This window comes from Hyposmocoma kahamanoa, unplaced genomic scaffold (assembly GCF_003589595.1).
Source record: "Hyposmocoma kahamanoa isolate Upper Pololo Valley unplaced genomic scaffold, ASM358959v1 95, whole genome shotgun sequence".
Lineage (NCBI taxonomy): Eukaryota > Metazoa > Arthropoda > Insecta > Lepidoptera > Cosmopterigidae > Hyposmocoma > Hyposmocoma kahamanoa.
The window spans coordinates 5,332,445-5,358,204 of NW_020654972.1; the positions used below are offsets into that span (position 1 = coordinate 5,332,445).

At 35.7% G+C, this 25,760-nt stretch overlaps 1 protein-coding gene across 1 annotated transcript in view; it reads left to right on the plus strand.

Moving 5' to 3' along the window:
- LOC113238285 (apoptosis-stimulating of p53 protein 1) overlaps positions 1–25,760 on the plus strand; it is a 468,812-nt gene that overhangs the window by 10,845 nt on the left and 432,207 nt on the right. Inside the window, exon 2 of the mRNA XM_026475122.1 lies at positions 12,531–12,684. Coding sequence (XP_026330907.1) covers positions 12,531–12,684 — 154 coding nt within the window. The remainder of the gene's footprint in view (positions 1–12,530; positions 12,685–25,760) is intronic.

The window sequence follows — 25,760 nt, forward strand, 5'->3', positions numbered from 1 at the left end:
AAAGGTTAGCCAGCTCAGCTTTAAGCTGGGCAGAGCTTCAGCGCTGGTTTTCAGCTAAAACCTAAGAGAATACTATATATCGTCTGCTTAAAGGCAAAACCACAAAGGTGCCATTCCACAAATCCACAAAAAATCTCCAAATTATGTACCTGTTGTAAGAAAATCACCTTCTTTCTGCAGATAAAACCACTTATAGAGTTTATAGCTTTTTTGTTATTGAGTTTCACCTGCAGAAAGATAGTGATTTTCTTACCATATACTATATAAAGACATTTTGTAGAAATGTCACTTATGTGGTTTTACCTTTAAACAGACGATATAATACACAAAATCTTTCTCTTATTTATGTCATCCCCTGCTCTGGCAATAATTATAACGAAGTAGTGGAGTAATTTCTCAAAAAAATACTTAATATCATGATAATAAAACAATGTGTTGTTCAATAAAGTTAATATATTAAGTCAAATCAAATATTAAATATATCGAGTGGGTCCATGACTCAGCTACAAAGAACTATGGACTACATACACACACATAACATTTAACAACCTTAGCCCGCAATGGTTAAGAACTCATCAAAAATTAACACGCACACACATACACCTGAGCGAAAATGACACAATTACCCAGGCACCTCACACCTGAACCGCTTTTAAATCTGTATAAAGCACAAGTTCAATTAACTGCTGCCACTTTTGGGACGGCTGTGCCCATTACCAGTTAGCTGCCTTGGACTCGGTGGAGCGAAAAACAAAGAGACTTATTTACAATAATTCTCTTGTGGAGTGGAAGCTACGAAATCTCGACTATTACAGAAAAGTAACCTGGTTGTCAGTTTATACCGTTCCTCTTTCGATCGACTAGAAGGTCCGAAACACTGCACCCTTATGTCGTTGATATACCACCCATTCGCACTAAGCGCTTTACTTCCTCCTTTCTGATGCGTACGGCAAAGGAATGGAGTACTCTATCTGTATTTCCCGAAAAGTGTAATTTGGGGCTATTCAAGGCTAGAGTGAATAGGCATTTTTTAGGCAAACCACCATCCATCGTCCATCGTTTACCATCGTCGGTCACATCGTCGCTGAACATCAGGTGAGATTGTGGCCAAGCGTTCTATTAAAAATAAAATTAAAATCTTAAATATTTAAAAGTTACGTTGTGCTTCACACATGGCAAATTAACACTATTCACTAATCGAGTTCTTAGATTTCGCGATTGTTACACATAGGAAATGGAACTACATATTTACTCAGATCTCAATAGCGTACCTATATTTCTTTTTTCAAACAAACCAATGTTTCGCGTTCTTCATAAGTCCGATGGTCACTGCTGACTGTATTCACTTCAATTTTCGGAAAAAAATATTCACGAAATTCTTAAATTTGGCAATAATAAAAAATAATACAAAATTTTAACATACGCATATGGGAATTATTTAATTATAATTTCGCTATCATCTAACAAGTAATCGTAATACAACAAAAAATATTAATAAAATAAGTTTGTGTATTTAACCCAGTTAAATAAAAAGCTGAGATTTAGAGCACTATAATTTGATATTTACCATACCACTTTAGATAACAAGGGGAGCAAGAAGAATAAGATTGATAGTTTAGCGGCGCACTCCACCGAAAGTTTGATCCGACCTCGTATATTATTATTTTTTATGATATTAAGTGATCGGAGGAACAAGTCGTGCGCCCGGTGGCAAGCGATACGCCCACCAATAACATTGTTGCAGTGCCACTTAGAGCTTTAAACTGCCAAGACCTGAGTGGCACCGCCACTGCGCTCGTTACCCCGAGACATTGACAAGTCTCATCTGCCTGTAATTTTACCAGCACCCTTGCACTTCAAAATACTTACATTACTGCTAGACGGTAGAAATACGATGGTGGCACGTGCTTCCCTGGACAAATTCTAAGGAGTTCTCCTTCTGCTTTTACTATTTATTTTGAACTCAACAAAATTTTGTAGACACGATCTACGGGTAGAAATCAATATATAAAGTTTTTTATCAGTTTTACATTAAATAGTTACAAAATCATACAGCTTCTAGAACTCATCATCTTTGATCAATGAAAGTCCAAGTTTATGCCAAGTTTTCTAGACTATTGATAGTCTAGAAAACTTGTTTAACAACATGGCTTTAAATTTTTTAAACACTATAACCCTAGGAAATATGACAAATTATCCATATTACTAAGTTGTACCTACATATATGTACTATATAATATGAATCAGAATCAAACTACGACCTACAAAATTTACTCGCGGAAATGTTTTCAAACGAGTGCTGTCTCGCTCACTTACACGCGCTCGTGTCACTACCGATAAAGACAGCAACAATAGCCTGATAAAACTATCGTCTTAATTCAACTCAATACGTTCCAACTATATGTTCCATTTTCCACAGGTAAATCTCACTTAGCAGAGGATCGCTTTGATGGATTACATCCCCAATAGCTTAAGCCAGGTGTCTCACGATAGTTAGCAACTCGTTAGCAAAATTTCCTTAATAATGCTTGCAAATTGTTCCTTTCAGTTCTTGCGAAGACTTTCTGATGTATTACCATGCTTAAGTTTCCTGGAGATGTATGTATGGAGATGTACGAACACGGGGTACAATACAGCAATTCAAGTTTATCTAATACTGAAACTGATAACGTTTTAGTGAATAATAAATGACAATTACAATTCTTAGTAGAAGCTCAATTTAAAATTTGATTTTAGTAGCAGTAGAGTCCTTGTGAAAGAGTTCATCTAGGGAAGTGCTGGCACCTTACTTATTCCTGCCGCCAAGTAGTAATGTCAGCATTACTGTGTTCCGGTTTTGAAGGGTAAGGGTACTGGTGAAATGACAGGCACATGTCAACCTATCGACGCCTTGTAAACTCACGGGCCGTGTGAAGCCGGGTCTCAATTCGTAACACTGTTTTTAACTGACTTCAAAACATGAGGAGGTTCTCAATTCGACTGTATGTTTTTTTTGGATGTATGTTACGCGATAACTCCGACATTTGTGAACCGTAGTTGTCCTATTAAAATTTGAAGAAAATATTCCACCTCTTAGGGTAGTTGTTCACGCATGAAGACTTAGTGGAGGTCAAATGCGCACTTATTTTTTATAAAAACAAAAGTTCTATTATAAATTGTGCCTAAATTTTATAAGGAGCAATAATTTTAATGGTTGATTTTGCTATGCTCCAATTGAAGACGCTTTTTCTCTCTCAATATACTTTAAGCAGTAAGCACCTATTTTTATCATCTCCTGTGTTAAGTCCCGTATAGTGGCAAACTAGGAAACCAATTCGGTTTCAATTAAACTTGCCAAATAGATGTAATTCCACGAACTTTTGAGATCGGTTTTTTTAGTACTCTATACTGAGATTATGTTCTCCGACATTCCAAAATTAGGACGTTTTTTTAACTTGCCTTACTAACTTCATAAAAGACGTCAAGAAAAACATAGGAATGTCTAACAGTCCTGGAACAAAAGTTACTTGTTCTAACTATGAGAAATGTCGAGTAGAGTGATTTCAGGTTGTTATAAACTATCCGAGTTATATGTCTGTACGGTAGCCTTTAACAGTTTCCAAACCACACGAACGCCTGAAATAGCAAAACGTTTTCCGACTGCTGTGAGCCATCTCGTAGAGGATAAGCAAGAAATCTTCCGGTCCCTCCGGCCGCGTAGGAATCTAGGAACTGGAGAGACGCCGTTCATTCGGCGTCGGGAAGTGAGCGTGCCTTACAGCTTCGCCACCAATGAGGAGATTTGGTAGTCGGCTTAGAGTCGGCGGCTCAGCGTTGGCAAACCGTTAGTCGGGAAGTGAGCGTGCCCACAGCTCCGGTACCTATCTGGACAATAGGGAGGGTGCTGTACGTGCACCCGGGTCGACTTACCTAAGGCACTAACTAGCCTTACAGAGAACCGGATGAAGTACGTGCAAACATGCTGATCCGGGGTTAGGACTTGATTTAGATGGTCCCTGTCTCGCACAGGTCATAGTGCTTTTCCCGCATATCCAAGAGGTTGATAGGGAGGGGTACTATAAACAAAATTTATGTAGAATGATATGGGACTGTTGAACCATGTTCGACGTGCAGGTTTCATCACGATATTTTCCTTCACCGAAAAGATCATAGTAAATTTCAAATTAAATTTCGCTCATAAATTCCGAAAAACTCAGAGGTGCGAGCACGGAACAATTGACAGTCTTCTATATGAAGACATTAGATATTAATGATATTGTAGTGTGTTGTTAGTTTCTTAAATTGTTTCTTTAGTGGTTTTTGCTTTGATAATTTTGAGCAGGAATGGCATCCGAATGCTGACAAGCATTCCGATGGGCTACTGTCATTTGAATTCCAGCTAAAGCAAGATTGAGTAACGACTATAGAGTCTGCCACAAAGCGGATAAGTCTCGTCTGTGCTTCTAAGTCAACATTGCCCTAAAACCCATATAATACTCACTATTGGACAAACATATGCCCCAACTAGAAATTAAGGCAGTCGAAGTTTAGGAAATCCTTCAATTCTTTTAATCAATAAGTAGCGATTTTTTTTATGTAAAGAAAGGAGGCAAACGAACAGACGAGCCACTTGATAAGGAGGTGGTCATCATCGCCCATGGACATTTGCAACATCAGATGAGCTGCCTATGCGTTGCCAGCCTTTAAGAGCCCTGTAAACACGCATTTTGAAGAACCCCATGTCATAGCGCAAAGGAAATACTTCAGGAGGAAGATCCTTCCACACCTTGCAGGTTCGAGGAAGGAACGAACGAGATGCCCGCGTGGTCTTACAATGCCAGGCATCTAAGATGTGGGGATGGGCTCTACCCCTTTGGCGGAGGTGCGATGGTAGAAACGAGACGGTGGCACCAGTTCGAAACGTTCCTCAGAGCACTCCCCATTATAAAGACGGTAGAACACACACAGAGAGCCAACGTCTCTCCGTAGGCTAAGGGGCTCCAGACCCTCTGTGAGTTTGGGATCATCGATAATACAAACAGCCCTGCATTGGATGGAGTCAAGTGGATCAAGCTGGTATTTGGGAGCACCTGCCCAGAGATGCGAGCAATACTCCATATGGGGCCGTACTTGTGTTTTATATAACAAAAGTCGGTGACCTGGAGAGAAGTACTGCTTCGCTCTATTGAGCAATCCGAGCTTTTTTGAAGCCAGTTTGGCTTTGCTCTCCAAATGACTCCGGAACTGGACTTCATTCGTGATGTCGACTCCAAGTATCCCAATACTCTTTGAGATGGTAAGGGCAGTGTTCTGGAACTTTGGCGCTGTTACGAATGGGGATTTTTTAGCGGTAATAACAATAGATCAATCACTGGTTACAGTAAATGGTCCCGAATATGCCACCCTAACAGTAATAACAATACGTATCATTCGCTGGTTCTTGAACCTGAATCCGTGATCCCGGTCGAATGTGTCATTGCCATAAAAATTCATAGTGTATCGTTTAGGCCATCGATTAATAGTAATAATACGTAGCCCGAATCGAAATTAATGTCACTTTAACTGAAAATCCAGTTAACCACAAAATTGAAGCTATCAGTGCAAAAATGGTGTCTCAGCGGACTTCACTAATTTTTGTATGTGCTTGTTTGTTGCATCTTTGTATTTGGTTTTTCAACAACTTTTTAGCCTTAGCGCTATGTATGTGAAATCTGTGAAAGTATTTCGTCACCGACGCAACACAAATTGAAATACATAATTATTGTTTATGTGGATGGTATTTTAATTTTTTTGTACATAGAAAATAATAGCATCCAAATATAAAATAATTATGTTCTTTAGTGTCATTTAAATTAATATAGTAGAAAAAAAAATATTATGAGATTACATCACTTTTGCGCTGATAGCTTCAATCAAAACATCAAGTAAAATAATATTTAGCTATCTTATTAAAATGTCAATGCACACAATGCGAGGCTACGCGTCGTATTCCAGAACTCTACTCAATACTCAAGTCAGGACTTGAGCATTGCAGTGAGCACTGAAAATCATACTCAAGTCCTTGCCATTAGGGTCGTATTTTCAGTGCTTGAAATCATACTCAAATCTGCTCAAATTCTGACTTGAGCATTGAGTAGAGTTCTGGAAGACGACCCTAAGTGTTCTATCTCCATTGTACGCTGGGCTTTGTGGTGTAAGACAATTCGAATACATATGTGTCGACAAAGGGAAAACACGCGTCCGTGTTAGACATCGCACCCTTGTCGCTTTGAATCGGGAAATTCGACACCGAAGCACAGATTGTATCCTGCACGGGCTATTCGAAGCAAATACTCCAAATACCGTGACACACGTGTCTAAACGCAGATTACTTTTGTGGTAACTGGTGGCGGAATTGCCCTAAGGCCAAGTAGGCCCCGGGCCTAGGATAGATTTTAGAGGGGGGCCAATCGTAACAAAAAATTCACTGATGATGACAAGAAATTACTCAAAGTACCTAAATATTCTAAAGGCTCATGCACATTGTGGTGGGTCACACTGCACCACATCGTATAACAATAATCTTCCTAAATCACTATGTTTTTTTATGTATGATATATTCATCCAACAAATAATTTTAAAAAAGCACTTAATTACACCATTTGATTCCGTTACTTTAACCAACCACAGACGGCTCGATACATTTTCATCTCATACACAACTCCGCACAGCACACTCGCATAGATTCTTTTGCTTGGGACATTCCTTTAATTTAAATTTAAATTCTAATTTGCATTATTTCGCCATGAATAAAATGGAATAAGACCGTCAAATTGTGGCTTAAGAGTAAAACTTACAATGAAACAAGGACTTACTGGAAGTTATTTCATAATTATTTTTAAATAGGTAACCATTAATTTAAAAGTACTAATTATTTTATTGTTAATTATAGAATATTTATTTTTAAGCTGTAATATAAAGAAATTTGCCCAAAAAGATACCTAAAATACAGGTATACATTTACTTATCGCAATTACATATTAGTTGCTAATATTAAAATTATAGCTTTACTATGAAAAATGTATAAATTAGATTCCCTTCTTAATTCTTATTTGAATACTATAATAACTATATTTACTGTCTGATCGCGATAAAGTCAAAAATTACTGAACAGATTTTCACGCGGTTTCCGCCAATAGACAGAGCCCAGCTATTATAGTTAACTAAATTTCTGAATCGATTTCGATAAAAGTTGGCAATAAAGTAAATTCATTATGTAGTCTGCCAGTATATGATGAGTGCGGAGAGAGGGGCGGCTGGAACTGACTACATGGCCTGGGGCCTTTGGTGGCCAAGACTGCAAATCCGCCACTAATTAGAAGTATTTTCAATAGATATCTACTCAAAATAGTTCTAATGTTATTATGGAAAATATATTTCTATTAATAAATTTGTTTTTTTTTAAGTTCACTGTACTGGTATTCCTTTTTAAAACCCAACGCAAAAAAGAGTGGAGTTACAAATTTGAAGCCTATGGCTTTACAATGCGGCGGACGGAATGAAACGGACTCGAATGCTCGAGCATTCGCGAGCTTTCTCGCGATTGCGCCTTGAGGCTTACTAGTATATAAAATACTTTATAATAATACTTTTCGTTAACGTTTGACGTCACACTGCGCCTGCCTTCGCGCCACTTCCCACGGATTCTCCAGGCATCGCCGATGGCAGCTGCGGATTTTTCGCGAATGGTTTAGCATTCTCGAGCATGCGCGGAAGACGCGCGATGTGATTTTTGACTCGTGTCTAGTTTGTACGTTACACAATTGACCATAAAGTTCATTACGCTATGTACATACGAGTACAATATCGATACAAAAATTCGCTTCCATTCCGTTCCGCCGCAATATGAATTGAGCCTATGTCTGTGTATCTGTCTGTAATATCGTAGCTCCCAAACGGTTGAACTGACTTATATTTGCACATAACTTGTTGACAACTTTAGCATCTCAGTCAGCCATGGAACCTTTAAAGGGCCAGAAACACTGGTGTGTGTTGAAAAATTTCCCATGTGTAACGATCTCAAAAACCGAGTTCTTAAACTCGATAAGAAAAATAAAGCTGTACCGTAGTGAAGTTTCTCACTACGGTGTAGCTTTATTTTTCGGTGTGACTAGGTATAACCAGTTAAATAACCGATTATAAATCACTACGCAGTTTCTATTAAGATCGTTAACAATGCTTGTTTTTGTGAAACAAAATAATTCAGCGATTTCAAAGGGCTGGAATATAATAAGAATATTATGTTACGTAGGATGCTTTTATTGAAATGAAATATATTAAAATTCGTCTTTAATAAATTTCGTAATATCGCACGGGTCTGTCATATCTGGAGTAATCCAATATATTTTCGATAGTAAGAATTTTGAAAAATAAATGTTTAAAAGATTTTTAAAACTACACACACCGGTACATATATGGAACAAAAAAGTGTGAATATAAAATGTAACGTTTATATTTTAATAAATTATATTGAAATAAATACATAAAGTGGGAATTAAATTAACATCTTTAACGTCTACTTAGTACATAATTATTTAAATTTTTACTCTGTAAGATAGCCGTTGGTATACCAATAAGTTACAAAATAATAATAGTAATATAAAATGAATAAATATTTTTACGTCAGGAAACCCTCAGGGATACCTCTACCCTAGGACCGGGGAGGCGAGGGTTACGTCGAACTCGTACCAACTATTTTTTTTTCGCCCCATCGCTTTTTGCTGGGAATGCAATTGCACACTTCTGCGAACCCACGATTTCCGACTGTCGTCTCCGGCACCCCCTCGGGAGACTACTAAACGAGTCTGTCAACTGCCTCTGAGGAATGGTTACCATCCTGGTCTACGACGCAGAAGAAATATTTGTGTGGCCTACATTTATTTCTCTCGTGAGTTTGGGTGTGATTTGTGGTTGTCTATATGTGTGTCAATGGCACCCGCGACTACACAAATCTAGAAAATTCGGACCCACTTCGGATGTCGCTTGCGCACTAAATCCTATTCGAATCCGAGAAAATACGAATATCGCTTGTACACCTAGAGATAAAATGATGCCTGTGACATGTCGGACCGTCATTTCTCGGAATCGGATCTCATACACATTGGACGTACTGCGTAAACGCTCTTGGGGTCGTATTCCAGAACTCTACTCAATGCTCAAGTCAGGATCTGAGTATGAATTCAAGTACTGGAAATACGACCCTAATGGCAGGGACTTGAGTATGATTTCGAGTGCTTTAAAACATATTCAAATCCTGACTTGAGCATTAAGTAGAGTTCTAGAATACGACCCCTAGTCTGCCTCTACTGATGACGTACCGAAACACAAAGCACGTCATCCAGCCTCGAGAATCCATCTCCGTTCGAGCATCGTCATATCCTCGCATCCGATGCCCGGAAGCTCTCGTTATGGAGGTATGCGGCAGACGTGTGCCAGCCGTCTACGCCCAATTCTCCTCGCTAAAGGAGAAAACTGCTTTCCACACCCTGTCGCTGTTGACCATAGCCTTGACTACGGCCGGCAGCGAAAGGTAGTTCCCAACCACGGAGATCATGTTAGATCTTACTTCGTCCCATGCTGGACATTCGGTTAGTGTATGTTTGACCGTGTCTCTGCGTGTCCGCAGTAATGGCACAGAAATAGGTAGGTAAGGTGGCAGTACTTGCCTGGACGAAGTCCTTGACGAGGACCTCCATTGCACTAAAACGGATGATTAAATAATAGTTATTTTCTACTAAATTTACAAGAACGCAAAATCAACCCCGAACCACTTGACTTTTTTTATTCTTCAATTAGATCTAAAATAAAGTAAAATAACCGGCCAGAACTTTAAAAAAAAAACTGCCACAAATTATTATGAGTATTTACTAGTCGTCCGCTAAATGTGCCGTTATGTGTATAATTACAACTATAACCTTTTTGATTAAAAGGCTCAGTGTAAAGTGTAATGAAGTTGTACCATCGTTCAAAACTAAAATAAAACCTGTTCTTTAGTATTATTATAACGAAAGAGACAGATACATTAAACTTAAATTTAGTTGATTTGCGTTTCTCAGAATCGATGTCAATATTCAAATACGTTGGCCCAAGCAATTGGTATTCGAGTTTAAGACCTAATTATGTAAGGATTGCATCCAATACTTTTTCTACAAGTTAATAAAATAATGAGACAGAACTAATATTTAATGAATATTTTGTTAAAAACCCATGCCAACAACACAATTTTTTTTTATAAATTTTAACCCATTTATCAGGGTAGTCAATAGTTCCACCATATAGCCTCTTCATATATTTAGACGAAAGCCAAACGCTACAAAATAAGAAACCAAAGAGATATAATAGAAGTGGCCAAGTACCGCATATATTTTTATCCAATCTTTTTTTTTATAAAGATTCATGGCCCGGTTGCAAGACTTTTAGGCCATTTAACCAATCAGGAGGTAGTACAGCGTTTTAGTAGCGTCCTAATTGACATTTTAATCAGCAAAAATTTTCTTTTTTTGGACTCATTATAAGTCTGTGTACTTTAATACTCATTACGGGTCTATGCATAGAAGTTTAATGAAATTTTTCAGCTCAGTGCCAAGTACCATAGACAATAGAATTTTGATTCAGAACTAAAAAGAGCGCTTATGGGATATGGTTTATGACATTATAATTGACAGATTGAAGTACAGGAGTAAAATAAAATTAACATAACTTTTACTAGATTAACTATAATAAAGTCCTGTCACTAGAGAAAACTTTAAATTTAACAGTAAAGCAGGTGATGAATATAACATTTTAAATGCAGATAAATGGAAGTCTTCAAAGGAAACTTTAAAAAACCTTATTTAAAGTTTTCTTTGCAGAATTCCATTTAGCTAGACATTCATTTTACCGAGTTTGGAAACTATGGTGCTTTAGCACCTTCCAGTGGAGACCGCAATATCTTCGAAAGTTTTCGAGCTGTGGGACTTTTCCAGTAAAGACGTTGTTTGCTTTTCTGTGTGAAAGGAGGAAGAGCAAATTTTGAAGACGATCGGTTTATACTTTCAAAGTTTGTCGGAATATTATTTAACACCACTATCTACTTAAATTATCACGAAGTATTTAACAGTGTTAGGTTTGTAGCTTCTAGTTAACGATTAAGTAAATGAAATAATATGTTGATATTCAATCAAGTAGAAATTACGGTTTGCAACTAAAATATCAAATTTCTATCTTTTTGCTACGTGTTATCCGTCAAAGTGAAATAAAGTAGGGCTGGGCGGGAGTATCGATTTGACGTCACTAGTGCTGCGCCGCCCGCGCAGCGGAATCTTCTTAACATTATATTGCATTGCATTGCACTGTTCTTACTGTAACGTTTTGTATTATTTCGATTTCTATACAATTTTGAAAATTTTATTGAATTCTCAATAATCAATAATGCAGAAACCCGAATAGATTTATTGTACTGGACAATATTTTCATATTTTATTTAAATAACATTTTTTTCTTTTTTTTCTTAAATGTTTTGAGAGGATATATTACGTGAGAGGTATCGATACATAATAAAATATAACTCGAGATTAACATAATAAACTTATTTTTATTTAAAACAAACTTATATAAGTGGTTAAATAAAAATAATGGCTACCAAACTTACTCAAATGTTATAGAAATGATTTTTATACGATATATTTAACTGAAAATAAGATGTAAATCTTATCGTGATTTTTATCATTCTTGACATGTTTAATTCGTGACAATACTTATCTAGACATTTGTATTAATCTATGCGAAACATATTTGTACTAACACTGTCGATCTCTTATTACATCTTCTATTATACCATGTATTAATAAAGTAATTATTATTATTGCAATCCTTAAAAAATTTTACAACCCTGCAACCGTATAATTAAAAAAGTCCACAGATAAACAGACCGTATTAAATATATAATACGGATATGCCCATGCTTGGCTATAGTATGGCATAATCTTTTGGGGAAATAGCACATACACTCAAAAATTATTTAGGTTACAAAAAAGATGTCTCCACATAATAGTCAACACAGACGAGACAACAAGTTGTCGCTTATTCTTCATCAAAGAAAAAGAATATTACATATAAGTATTTTTGTCAAAAAAACATGCACCTATTCCCGCGTTACGATAGACCAGAACATTTACCTCCTCTAAATAAAATGGTTTGATATATTTCATAATAAACAAAGGACAACAATAAATTAACTAAAAATATCAATACGTGAAATGTAAGTGTGTAATGAATATGATAATGTAAAGTGAATTCATTTCAATTTCATTCCATTTCTATGTCTAATTTTAGTTTGATTTTGTTTATTGAATTTTATATTAGATTTTTTGTTTAGAATAATTAAATAATTTGAATATTTACTATGCTAGGTTTATAGCTAGGTTCATACCTAGGTACTGAATTTTTAAATATGTGCAACATGTCAACCACACAAGATTGTAATAAATAAATGAATTATGAATTAATTGTGTATATTGCTTTTATAATTGCAGATGATAGTGCGCGTGTGGTGCGAGAGCGGCGCAGGTTGGGCGCCGGCGCACGTGCCGGTGACGCCGCAGTCCACCTGTCGCGATGTACTGGATTGCTGTCGCGAGCCCGGTGATGAGCCTTGCTTGCTGCTTAGTGTGCACCCTAACCATGGAGGTGCGTTATCTTTTTTCAAACTACAAACAGCTTTATTTAAACTACATAGTGAAAGAAATTAGTGGATGAATATTTTATACTTAATAGGTAATCACTATAACATTTAAAAGAAAAAATACTGATACCGCAAAACAATTACTTGTACAATTTTGCCAGCAATTTGTACAATTATACAATATATTTTTCATCTAATTTTTGCAATGGAATGAATTAATTGAGAGAGTCCTATTCTAAACCCCAAAACGACTAGAACTGGTAAAAGAGTGAGGGTTTTTCATTGTGATCGATTAATAATTTATCCCGCTTACGTGTCTATTTTGGTCTCGTCCAATCAAACTTCAGCGCGGTAATAATACAACTAAACAATGATTCCCGCTCACATGTCTATTTTTACTCTCGACCAATACCATTTCAGAGGCCAGGAAGTAAGGGATTGCCGGATGAGTATTAGCTACTATTTACAATAAATAACTAAATGAAGGACAATGTATAACAGAAAAAGGAAAACAAGTTTACCATAACGAACTTTGCGTCTTGTTTTAAATTAGTCGGCGTACGTATACGACGTTCACTATTTTTACCCGACTTCAAAAAAGGAGGAGGCTCTCAATTGGACTGTATGTTTTTTTGTATGTATGTTACACGATAACTCCGGTATTTGTGAACCGATTTTCATGATTCTTCTTTTGTTGGAAAGAGGGTACCTCCATGGACCCATTTTATTTTGAAGAAAATCATCCACCTCTAAGGGTAGCTGATCACGTATGAACATTCATTTTTATAAATGGCGCCTAAATTTTACTTAAGGAGCAATTATTTTAATGGTTGGTTTTGCTATTCTCCAATTCAAGGCGTCCCTCTCAATATACTGCGAGTAGTGAGAGCCGATTTTTACTATCTCCTATGTCAAGTCCTGTATAGTGGCGAACTAGGGGATATTTCAATAAAACTTGGCAAATAGATGTAATTCCACGTACTTTTGAGGTCGGTAGGTTTTTTAGTACTCTGTACTGAGATTATGTACTCGTTCTTCTCACTAGAACTCATATTCGCGAAGAAAATATAAAATATGAAAAAAATAAAAATAACAAAAAGAACTTATTTTTATTTTACTTTCGTTTATTTTCTCGCAAGTTTCTAAAAATATGTGGTGCAGGTATTTTCGTGCACCATAATTAAACGCAAAATAAGTAATACTTAAGTTTCACAATTTTTTTTTAATTCTCGCAATTACGGACACTGAAGCTAGTGAGCAGTTGGCTGCATGACAGTTTTTCTTTAGAGTGTTTGTTTAGGTAGATCTTTGTTAGTAGATATTTTTAAAAGTTTAATACAGCGGACAGTAATGGATTTTCATATTTACTTTGCCGGCCTACACACGTGGTTTCTTTTTTTTAAAGTAATGCATAACATTTCCGAGCATCTTTGAGAAAATTATATTTACATTTCTATTTGCATAATACAATTACGTTATGTTTAATTGTTGTAATGTCGCAAATTAACTATTTATGTGTCTCAGGTCGGAAGTTTTAAGTGTTTTAAAGTTTTCATCATTATCAACCATGATAAGTCCCACTACTGGACATGAGTCGCCTCTAAGGAGGGGGTTAAGTCCACCACTCTGATCCAATACGGGGTCGGGACTTACGTCAGTTACGTTTTCTAACGGCTATGAATCCTCTTTGACTGTGACATGACGGCGAGTGTTATTCCGTGTTTTAATTAAGAACCTTGTTACAGAAAAAGGTAATAACAAGGTTTATTGTATCATAATGTAACTAGAGAAAAAGTAACAATAATAATAACAATGTTAAAGAAAAAAGATCAACAGGAATAATAAATAAATAACGAACACTTTATTCTTCAACACAAAATCTACAACATTTAAATTAAAACTGTTGGAGAAAAGGTAAAAAACCTCATCAATATGTTGTTGTTCAGACTTCACCTAGCTAGCATTTGCCGCTATCATGTAGAGACGTGTACCTTTTCGATTAAATATTATATAAATAACAGGGTACCTTATTCACTACTTACAACACTTACTACAGAAATAAACAATTGTGAAACTTAAATTTCAAATGACGTAGTAGTTTTTTTTTAAATTTAACTGCTTCCATGGCCGAACTGAACCATGCTGGACTGCCACGCTGAGTTCGATTCCCGAGCCGGGAGAAATATTTGCATGGCCTACATTTATTTCTGTCGTGAGTTTGGATATATTTCTGATTGTCTATGTATGTGCCCATGGCACCCGCGGAACAGGGTTTCCTTAGTGTGGGGCTATGATTGTGTGCGTTATTATTATTAGTATATACTGACTACCAACCATACTGCTAAGAGAGTAAACAGTAATTTAGAAATAGAACCGACAGAGAACGAAATTTAAACGAATTTATTTATTATTATTTGTAATGTTTATGTTTTTCTTCCACAAAAGTCCTTAACAAATTTTTGTTTTTAAAACTTAGGCTACGTAATAATAGCTACTCTTTTCATCAATGAGTAAACACGCAAGAAATACAGTAGCATCTTCAAGTCTATTAAGTAAGAAATTTCCCACTCAACCTGTGGTGTGTGTAATTTTCTCCAAAGGAAAGCACGCAGTGCGAGCGGTGTCGGCGCTTGGAAGTTGCTGCGATGCAGTGGCAAAAACTCACCCCGGAGATGTCACTTTAATTCGCGATAACAGTACTTGATGGGCCACTAGTCGTGTCACTTCACCGTTGCATGAACTCACTATTATGCGATTCGTTACAGACTATGAATTTTCCATTAGCTTATTAGGTGAAGTTTGAATAAGCCCTTGTAGGGCACCCTGTGGTACACCTTCAGAGTTATTAACTTTCACTGTAATCCTTATTCGATAACTTTACGCAATTGTAAGTGTTATTATGATTTTATTCACTTAAATTGTATGTTTTATTTAATACTGCGTAGTACTAGATGACACATTATTATGATTTACAAACAGTAAATGCTATCAATAATTATAACGCAGCAGTTTTATCTATTTTTTGCTAAGCCTGTACTATGTCTTATCTATCTACCTTTATATACAAACATCATATTGCTAGGTGTGGATCTTATCTAAAACCGTATTATAACGCCATGCCAACCATTAAGGTAATCTAATTATGTTTAATGTTGTCAAAAAAGCTAATAAGGGGGTCATCATAGACGGCCGATTCCTCGTCGTTAAGTGTGGTAACTCCTTAAGTTTTCTATTCTGTACCCAACTCTCCTCCTACTTCTAAACTTACCTGTTTCATATTTTAAAGTGCTTTATAAGGACTGACTCTATAGAACAATCTCTTATCTAAAGAACAATCATCATCAATCTCTCATCAATTGCAATTCCAATTCTGTAAATTGTTCATTGCCATAGTCCTATCTAGTGATAGTTAAACAATCTCATTATCATCTGCACCTTACTTACCTTGGGAATATATAAGTTTTTACAAAATATTTGCCCTCACTATTATTGTAGCCTATTACATATAAATTCAAACAGTAAATTTCTATATAATGATGATCCGTTAGAAATGTCAATCAGTGTTCTACAAAGCACCGTACCGGGTCCCATCATTTTCTCAGCCAGGAATAGCAGTTTTGCATATTACGAGTTCCGTTAGAAACGCGAGTTGTCAATCCGTGGAGAATCTATGATTGTCAATGGGTGGTTTTACTACAACTCTATTCTCAAAACAAATTTCAACATGGCCGCATCTCTTTCAAGTTATATGTAGTTTTGATAAAATAACAATGTGAAGGATATAAAATACTGCGTACAATAGAGTGACAATGTGTGGTCATTCAATTTCGAAATTGATAAATGATTTATCACTAATATATGACCGCCATTGTTTCCGCCGGTAAAATTCTTAAAATTTCATTGATAGAATTCAAATGCGATAAACAAAAGTTCGTATTTTGGTTAAATATCAACATTTTAATGCACCATAACGCACAACTTTCACACAATATAAATCACAGTTTTGCGCATAAGGTTGAATTCTCTATGGTGACTGAGTGATGCACACTGGTGTTGAACATAAAAGGTTCTCGATTGGACTAACTTAGGAAATTGATTTAGTAAATTAGTTTACGGTGCGGACCTTTTGAGTCGTGCCCTCTATTTCGTTGCTCTTGAATAAAGCCCTATTAAATAAGGACTTACATTATTTGTATGACTGTAATAATATACCTTATTATTCAAAATAACCCAACCATTCGTTATTGATATATTACCTTGTTCGATACATTTGTTTTTGGTTACCCTTGAGTTACATTCTTTTATCATTTAGTCATAGCAGTAGAGCTTCTTGTGAAATAGTTTGTCCAGGGATGTACTGCCACCTTACATATTTCTGCTGCCAAGATGTAATGTGAGCATTAGGTACTGCGTTTCGGTTTTGAAGTATTTACATTACAGACACAAGGGACTTTTCAATTTATGTTTCAGGGTAACGGGCGCAGTGGAATTGGCACTCAGATCTTTGCGATTAAAGCTCTGAGTGGAACTGCAACTGTTACAGACAGGCGTGTCGCTTGCCACCAGCCGCACGACATGGTCGTGCCGTCATTTGGTTTTATTAAAAAAAATTTGGCCAGAAAAATAATTTCGTATCTCTCTTTAAACAATAAATACTGACTTAACAACAAACATTAATAAAATACGATTACAGCTTTTTTCAATTTAAATTTCACAGAAATGTATTTGGAATGCTAACTCAGTTGTATAATATGCGCTGATTATATTTTTTGTCGATTTATTTCAAGTATATAAGACAAGGCGCCACTGCATAGCATTACCAACTTTACTATACAGAGGAAAAGTTAGCAAGTAAAGTATCTCAAAAGGTAGTGCTAGTATTGACTGCAAATATAAGTTTGCAGTATAATAATCACGTATCGATCGGCGTCGTGGGAAAGATATGTCCAAAATGTCATTTTCGCTCCTCCACGCACTTCACCTTATGTCCACCCCACATTCCCACTACTTTTGCCACCGGCTGCTGCTGGCGATTTAAGGTCGTCACTTACATGAAGGTTACTGTTCCAACTGCACAGTCTCGATCGTCAGTTATCTTTCCAAAACTTGCTGTAAAATCTGATCATTACTCTGACTGCTTAGCTAAAAATCCAGGCTGAAATTAAATATGAGATGTCAAATCCAATTTCGGAACCTATTCCTTAACTTCAGACGTAGATGGCGCCGTATACCCTTGTGAGAATCATAGTGGTTAGCAATCGAGAGAAGAGTATCGTCAGCAATGACTTACTATACCTTACTATTATGGTTGGAACCGCGAGTTTCTGCGTCCGTATCGCATTGTATTCAGCGATCGCAAACTGAAGATGCCAAAACATCAATGTAATGTTACAATTTAGCGGATTTGGCAACTAAGTCGTTGAACTTACACTAATGGTTATAGATTGTCTTTTCTCTCCTAATAAGTATTTTTTATGGAATGTTAACATTAATGAATGTTTAGTAGCAGAAGAAATCCTTGTGAAAGAGTTCATTCAGGGTAGTACTGCCACCTTAACTATTTCTGCCGCAATAATATCAGCATTACTGTATTCCGGTTTTGAAGTGTAAGGGTACTGGTGAAATGATAGGCACATGGGACCTTACCATTAGGAAGCTTACCATCAGGCGCACGACTTGTTCGTCTTATTACTTAATATTATAAAAAAACATATATAAAAAAAATAATCATATTATTATGCATGCGGTGTTCTCCTCTAAGTAATGGGGCAATTGTATTTATATGTCTTATTGTAATGTATATTGTACTCATTGTTGAAGAACCAAATAAATAAATAAACGTTATACTGTATTGTTTTCGTCGCAAAACCGTAATCGCTGCTGCTAAAAGTGTCGTGTGTGTGGAGACCCTTATTAAATTCACGGATAAAAGTGGCCTTTAATTTGTTTTCGAGTATTGTTATTATTTCAATTATGAACGATATAACGACGCGTGCAAAGTGAATTTTATGTGGTAGTTAATTCTAATTGCGTGAATCACACGAGGAGAGAATTGCAGCAACGGATGCAACAAATTGGAATTAATAGAAGACTGCCAATGAAAGTTTATTAAACGGTCTGTGATTAGAATTGTAATTTATAATTCGTTCTAGTCTTCTAAATTGTACTACCAGACTTAGAAGATGCCTGGGCCTTTAGTAATAATCACAATGCGGAGTGCTGATTTTAATGTATTAAGTTTCCTGATGTTGAGTATATATGCCGAAGAAACAATTGAAAGTGCTGATTGTTTGTCATAACCTCTAGGTTATGACAAATAATCAATCAGCACTTAATATCACAAATAATACTAGAGTATTTAAAAAAAGAAAAAGATAGAAAAAAAATCCTTTATTTTCAACCAACTACAACATTCTTGTTACATATATTAATAAGTACTAGTTGTATTAGCTGATTATAGTTTGTGAGGAAGCTGGAATAGGTTCATAGGTAAATATTATAACTGTATAGTTTTATTGTCGGATCTTGAAAAGCAAATAATTCCCTATTTTGAATTTACAACTTTATGAATAGCTATAATTACGAAGGTACCGGAAGGTACCTGGCCATGGCATTTAAAAAACTCACAATTCATTCCAAGTGCTTTTGGTGTTGTTGATTGAGTGAATATAAAAAGTCGGCGGTGCACTTTGTATTGTCAGCCATTGCGTCATTATCAAGGGCCTTTCGGCCGGTTTCGGTAGTGAAAGTATGACGATTTCACGATACCTTTATCCCTACACTTTAGTTTTATGAAACAAAATCTGCCTCGAAGAAGGATAATATAATATGTAAGAAAAAATATCAACGTGATTTCTAATAATATCATAAGAACCACGCAGGTCTATATTAGTAACATCCTAAACAACAACTTTTTATGTACCATGACTTTTAATGTTCATCATATTTTACTTTCATAGAAAAATAAATAGATTTAAATAGATCGCTCTCAACGGTAATAACTCTGTGCGGGACGGGGGTGGGAGTCGTCGCGGAGGACGTTTGCACATTTGAACTAAGATTCTACCAAATTTATTATGTTTTGTAAAAAGTCAAGGAACAAAAGTTGCTGTCATCGAGTATATAACCAGAAATAGAGACGAAATAAGGGCCACCCATCCCTAGCAACTCATCAGGCAAATGGACCTTATATCACTTTTAAATATCAACTCTCGTTTGCACAGAAATCACAAATTAGAAAGCTGAAATAGTACAGCGTCAACAACTGACCTGTATGTACGTCTCCTTATATTCGAAAAATATTTTGTATTTATTGCAATAAAGGTAATATCTCTAAGTATGTGGGGATGTTCCATTCGGTGGTGTGGGAAAAACAGCAAAACATCTAATTACAAAACAAACGGAATTTGAACATTTGATCAATAATTGAATATGTATTTTTTCCATTATCGTCCATTATAGCAAAGCTCAAGTAAAACTGGTCGTATTGAAATTAAACAATTGACGATAACCATCAATTGTTTCGAATTCTGGCTGGCCAATCGGAGCGCAGTTGTCGCCGTAATTATATGGCAGAATAGTTTTCAGACAAATTAAATGACATTTCGTCACTATTTCTGGTTATATACTCGTTGGTTGCTGTTTACGATGTTAGTAATATAATCCTATGAGGTTGTTAGTATTTTAAAAATAACCCTGTAATAAATAAATAAAATCAATAATAGCACCTAGAAAAATTACTACGTATTATGGGTTAACATTACAAAACGTCGGTAAACACGTTGAAATAATCTATTTGTATTCCTACCTATTATCCCAATATTTCGGCAAGGTTCTGGCCGTGGTCACGGGCTGAGTCAGGTAGGTGTACAAATATCCATTAAATTGTTTCATCGCGTTTATCTCTGTTTTATAATGTTAGTATAATGGAACTTGAAAGTTTAAAAGCGTAAACAAGAGGAGATTTCATAATCTCGTTGGTACTCTTTGCACGTGTTCAGTTGTACTGTAATGTACTAGGATAACTTCTAGTAGATTAAATCTCTGAAGTATCCTTCAGCTCATCTTTTGTGTCTATTTTTACGTCATCAACAAAGAAATATTTAGTAGAAGTAGAGATCCTCCAGGTTGAGTTCGTCCAGGGAAGTACTGCCACCTTACCTATTTCTGCCGTTAAGCAGTAATGCCAACATTACAGCGTTTCAATTTTGAAGGGTAAGGGTGTGGTGCTGGCGAAATTACAGGCATACGGGACTTGTAAACTTATGTCTCAGGGGGATGGACGTAGTGGCAGTGCCCTTCAGATCTTTGTGATTTAAAGGTCTGAATGGCACTGCAAATGTTGTGGACAGACGCGTTGTTTACTACCAAGCGTACGAATTGTTCGTCACGCCATTTTATCATAAAAAAATCCACGCTCTGCAGGCGCTGAGTTGCATTGTAATGTACTAGGAGATACTTAAGCTCATTTCTTCAGTTTATTTCTTGTTCGCTTTCTACGTCATCAATAAATAATATAGAGTGGTCCAATCTGCAAATTCCGCCTTCCCCTTTCCATCATCGGGGGACTAGACGTGTGCTGGGATTCCATCCCTATGTCGTGGATATCCCAGGATTCGCACGAAGCGTCTCGCGTCCACATTTATATGTCGAGCGGCTAGGTAGTGGAATTCCCTACTTGCAGACTTGTTCCCCGAACGCTATAACTTGGACCTTTTCAAGGGGAGAGTGCATAGGCCTTATTTATGTATGCATGCTTCATCGTCGACCTCATCATCACTTTCCATTAGGTGAGATGGAGGTGAAATGCGCACTTATTTTTTATAAAAAAAAACATTGACTTACAAATAAATGGACGACGGCCCTAATACAAAAACCACGAAAAAAATGCTCCAAGTGAAAAAAATGTTATTTAAACGTATTGACATGTAAAGGAATATGAAAAAGCTAAAACGTTGAATTTAAATTGTAATGTCATCGCAGTACTGTCTAATTTTGCTTGCTTCGCTGTCAGTCGAACAAACGAAGACTAGAGCGTGAATGACGCTCTTTATACGATTTCAACGCCCTATAAGTTCGGACACTGTTTAGCGCGGACCCGACGTCCATATAATTGTAAGTCAATAAAAAAAATTAAATAGACTTTATTCTTCAACACAAAACATACAACATTTCAAATTTAAAAAAAATGCTTAAATCTATGTTGAAGAAAAGGTAAAAGTGTCAGTAATTTGCTGGATTTCAGACTTCACCTGGCAAGTATTCGCCACTGGAGACTCTGTAGCTTGTAGAGACGGGTATCTTTTCGATTAAATATTATATAAATAAGACTGTGTCTTCCACACTATATAGAACATTTACTACAGAAACAACAATTTGTAATACCTTAACACCTCAAATGACATACCGACCACTGATCATGCTGCATTTAGCAACCAAGAGTCGATCACCAGCTGAACCATGGTAGTACCGTCACTCAAAACAAAAGACAAACACCGCAGAATTTGTTCTGTACACACTCGTAAATGTTGATTATTAATTAAACTACCGCGCGCACATCTGAAAACGTTGTTTATTTGCAAAATCAGAATTCAGCTTAGCGAAACTTATTCAACATTTCCGGGAGGAATACCTATCTTTTATCATTTCGAGTTTACGTTGCTTCTTAAATAAGTCAATATAACATTCAACTAATTAAAACCGTACCCTGTATGACAAAGACGATGTAAATATTTATGAATGGGAGATAATGATTTCCATTGCAAAATCAGAGACGTAATGCGTGATTTATGCCGAAGAAATGTCAGTTAATACACCTACGGCATGTAACGGAGACACGATGCAAATTTAAGTATCATAAGCCGGCTTGAGTTGAATACAAACATTGTTTGTTCTTCATATTCTTCGGTTCCGGATATTTTCGAAATAGGAAAAGAACACAAGGTGAAAAACCCGAGCATCGTTTAGGCTCGCCAATCCATCTTATCAAGCGTGTCAATTATATCAAAATTTTAAAATGTTTCAGGTACACCACGTGCTACTAAATATGTGATAGGGTAACTTTTGTACAGTAGACCTTATAAATGGTTTTTTCTTTCAAGAATAATAATTAAAACTCAAAACGCAATTATGATTGTTTATTAAAAAAACCGTCCTCAAGAGTTCACGGAATTACATCTACTTGCCCAGTTTGATTGAAAAGTGCGCGAAACCGGATTCGTCCCCTAGTTTACTCATCAGAGGTAATGTTTCATCAAATTTAAATGGACCAATATGGAAGCACCCTCTTTCCAACAAAAAAATAATCATCAAAATCGGTTCGCAAATGCCACAGTAATCGAGTAAAATACACACATAAAAAAAAAACAATCGAATTGAGAATCTCCTCTTTTTTAAATAATAATAATAATTAATTTTTTTTATTTAACTGCCTCCGTGGCCGAACGGTTACCATGCCGGACTGCCATGCAGAGGTCCCAGGTTCGATTCCCGGGCCGGGAGAAATATTTGTATGGCCTACATTTATTTGTCTCGTGAGTTTGGGTGTAATTTGTAATTGTCTATTTGTGTGTCCATGGCACCCGCGACACAGGGTTTCCCTAGTGCTATGTCGAGTGTGTGCGTTATTATTACTATTAGTTAAAAAAATATAACCGATTGAAAATTTTAATTTATTTCAGACATTCTTAATCCGTAATATTTGTTAGTAAAAGTACTTAAAAACTAATATTAGAATTGACTTTATAAAATGAAACATTGAAAAAAACATGAAGAATTTATAAGATGAACCAATTATGAAGAATAAATTAAAATTATAAAATCAAAATTCAGAACTACAAAATAATGCAATCAAAATTAAAATACAATAAAAAAATATGTATACTACTTACTAAGTTAACATAACTTTTGAAATCAGTATAAGAACAATTACAAAATGAAATTAAAAGCTTAGAATAATCATTAAAAGTATAAAAACTATGGCCTAAAAATGATTATAATTTTTTTATCAACCAATATTATATTATATTATAAAATATAGTTGTTAAAAAAAATTAAAAAATATATTATTTTTTGAATTAGTTGGTAAAAAAAAATTATAATAATTTTTAGGCCTACCGACTCTCAAACATAGGTCGTGGATTCAAATCCGGACTCGCACCTCTGAGTTTCTCGGAATTTATGAGCGAAATTTAATTTGAAATTTACCATGCGCTTTTCGGTGAAGGAAAACATCGTTATGAAACGTCGAAGAAGATTCACAACCCTCGGAAGACGTGTGAAGTCCCCAATCCGCATTGAGCCAGAGTGGTGGACCATGGCCTAAACCCTCGCCTGAGAGGAGACCCATGCCCAACAGCGAGATGTATAAAAAGGTTGATAACGATATATTCAGAATATGTAAAAGTTTATTGTGCATAATACATAGAATTTTCTACTTACTGATTAAAATAATTACAAGACAACATTGTACCGGTATAATATTATGATAGATATATATAGGCTTTGCGCGTCAGATGCGATTTAGTTGTTTTAAACAATCTTCCTGATGATTTAGAGGTTTTTGAAATATGCCACTATTCTAGAAAGCCATCGAAATAATATAACGTTCTTTGCATGCTCTTATAACATTTAATTTTTAAAATTTAAATAGTTGCTGTCTTCATGAACGCCCAATTATCAAATCGTGTCTCTCATTAAAATAATAAATTGCACGATCTTCATGTGAAACAAAAGGGTCTTTTAAAAAGGCAAATTTTAATCTTCATTTTTTTCCAATTTACATGCAACAATTTCCCTTTTATAATGTCTGTGAATTCATTAACTGTAATCGTAAGATCTTTGCGACATAATTTCAATTTCGACGAAGACCATGAGAACTTTGTTAATGTAGTTGCACATAAAACTTTGCAAAGGACGTAAAAGGTATAATTTAAAATAATGAAGTCATATTCTTGGAGAATTGGTCAAGATAAAGAAAACACGCGATGAAGCAGCCCTAAATAAATTGCCTTCTGTATAAGAACAGAACACAATCTAAGTACTTATAGATTAGATAAGATACTCCCTTATAAAGCCTTGTATTCACTTTTGACATGGAACATTCGTGTTGGACGAAGAAAAGTTCTTTACAATTCCTTGTCACGGCGGGAACAGAATGTAACATGTCAGCCTTTCGTTTCGTAAAGGCAATTTACTTTTTATTACTTTTATGATCTACGCCAGCTTGTAATTAAGTTTTTGATAACACTATGTGTTGTAAGAGTTATTAAACGAAACGAGGAAATCGTTTTACGGCACACTAAAACTCCTTTTAAAATATTTGTACCTGCTGCTCATTGTATCCGACATTCAATAATTATTGCGCTTGAATTTTCTTCAGGCGTTAGTATGCAATTTGTTGGGATTATTATACATCAAAAATTTTAAAAAAATACAAAAAAAAAATTGTCTCGGAATGCGTGATGTAGTAGCAGTACAGTTAATTATGCAAGAGTTCGTCCAGGAAAGTACTGCCACATTTCAGCAGACTAATAAAAAACGACGTTTTCAAGTGTAGGTAAATTTATTTTACAAGTGGAGTACATGATTCTTTGACTTTGACTTTAAATCCATTATCACGTCCACTGATAATATCGACTCATCCGTAGAACAAGACTACTTGTTCTCAGGACATAGTACATTTCGTTCGTTCTTCTTCGCTGTGGATGTCAGATCTACCGTTGTTCGATTTTATATTTCCGAAACGAAATAAGATATATAAATTCTCAAAACTCCTTTACATGGGGCCTTAGTTTGAATAACGAAATTATTCTCGTAACTCTTTTCGCTATATAATCACATTGGAATTTGTTCTTCGGGTGAGTCGATATATACATTAAATTTCAGCAGACTGTATCAATGCCATTGTGTATCTAATATTTCACAGCTTGCCAACTTATATCATAACTTAGTGGCAAGACAATTGGCTCCAGCGTCCTTGTTTATTGCCACAACTGCCTCTGTTGTTAATCCTGAAAACATTTGCTAAGTCTCAAATGGTCGTAAGTTCGGTACGTTTATTACGTAAATTAATTAATTGATT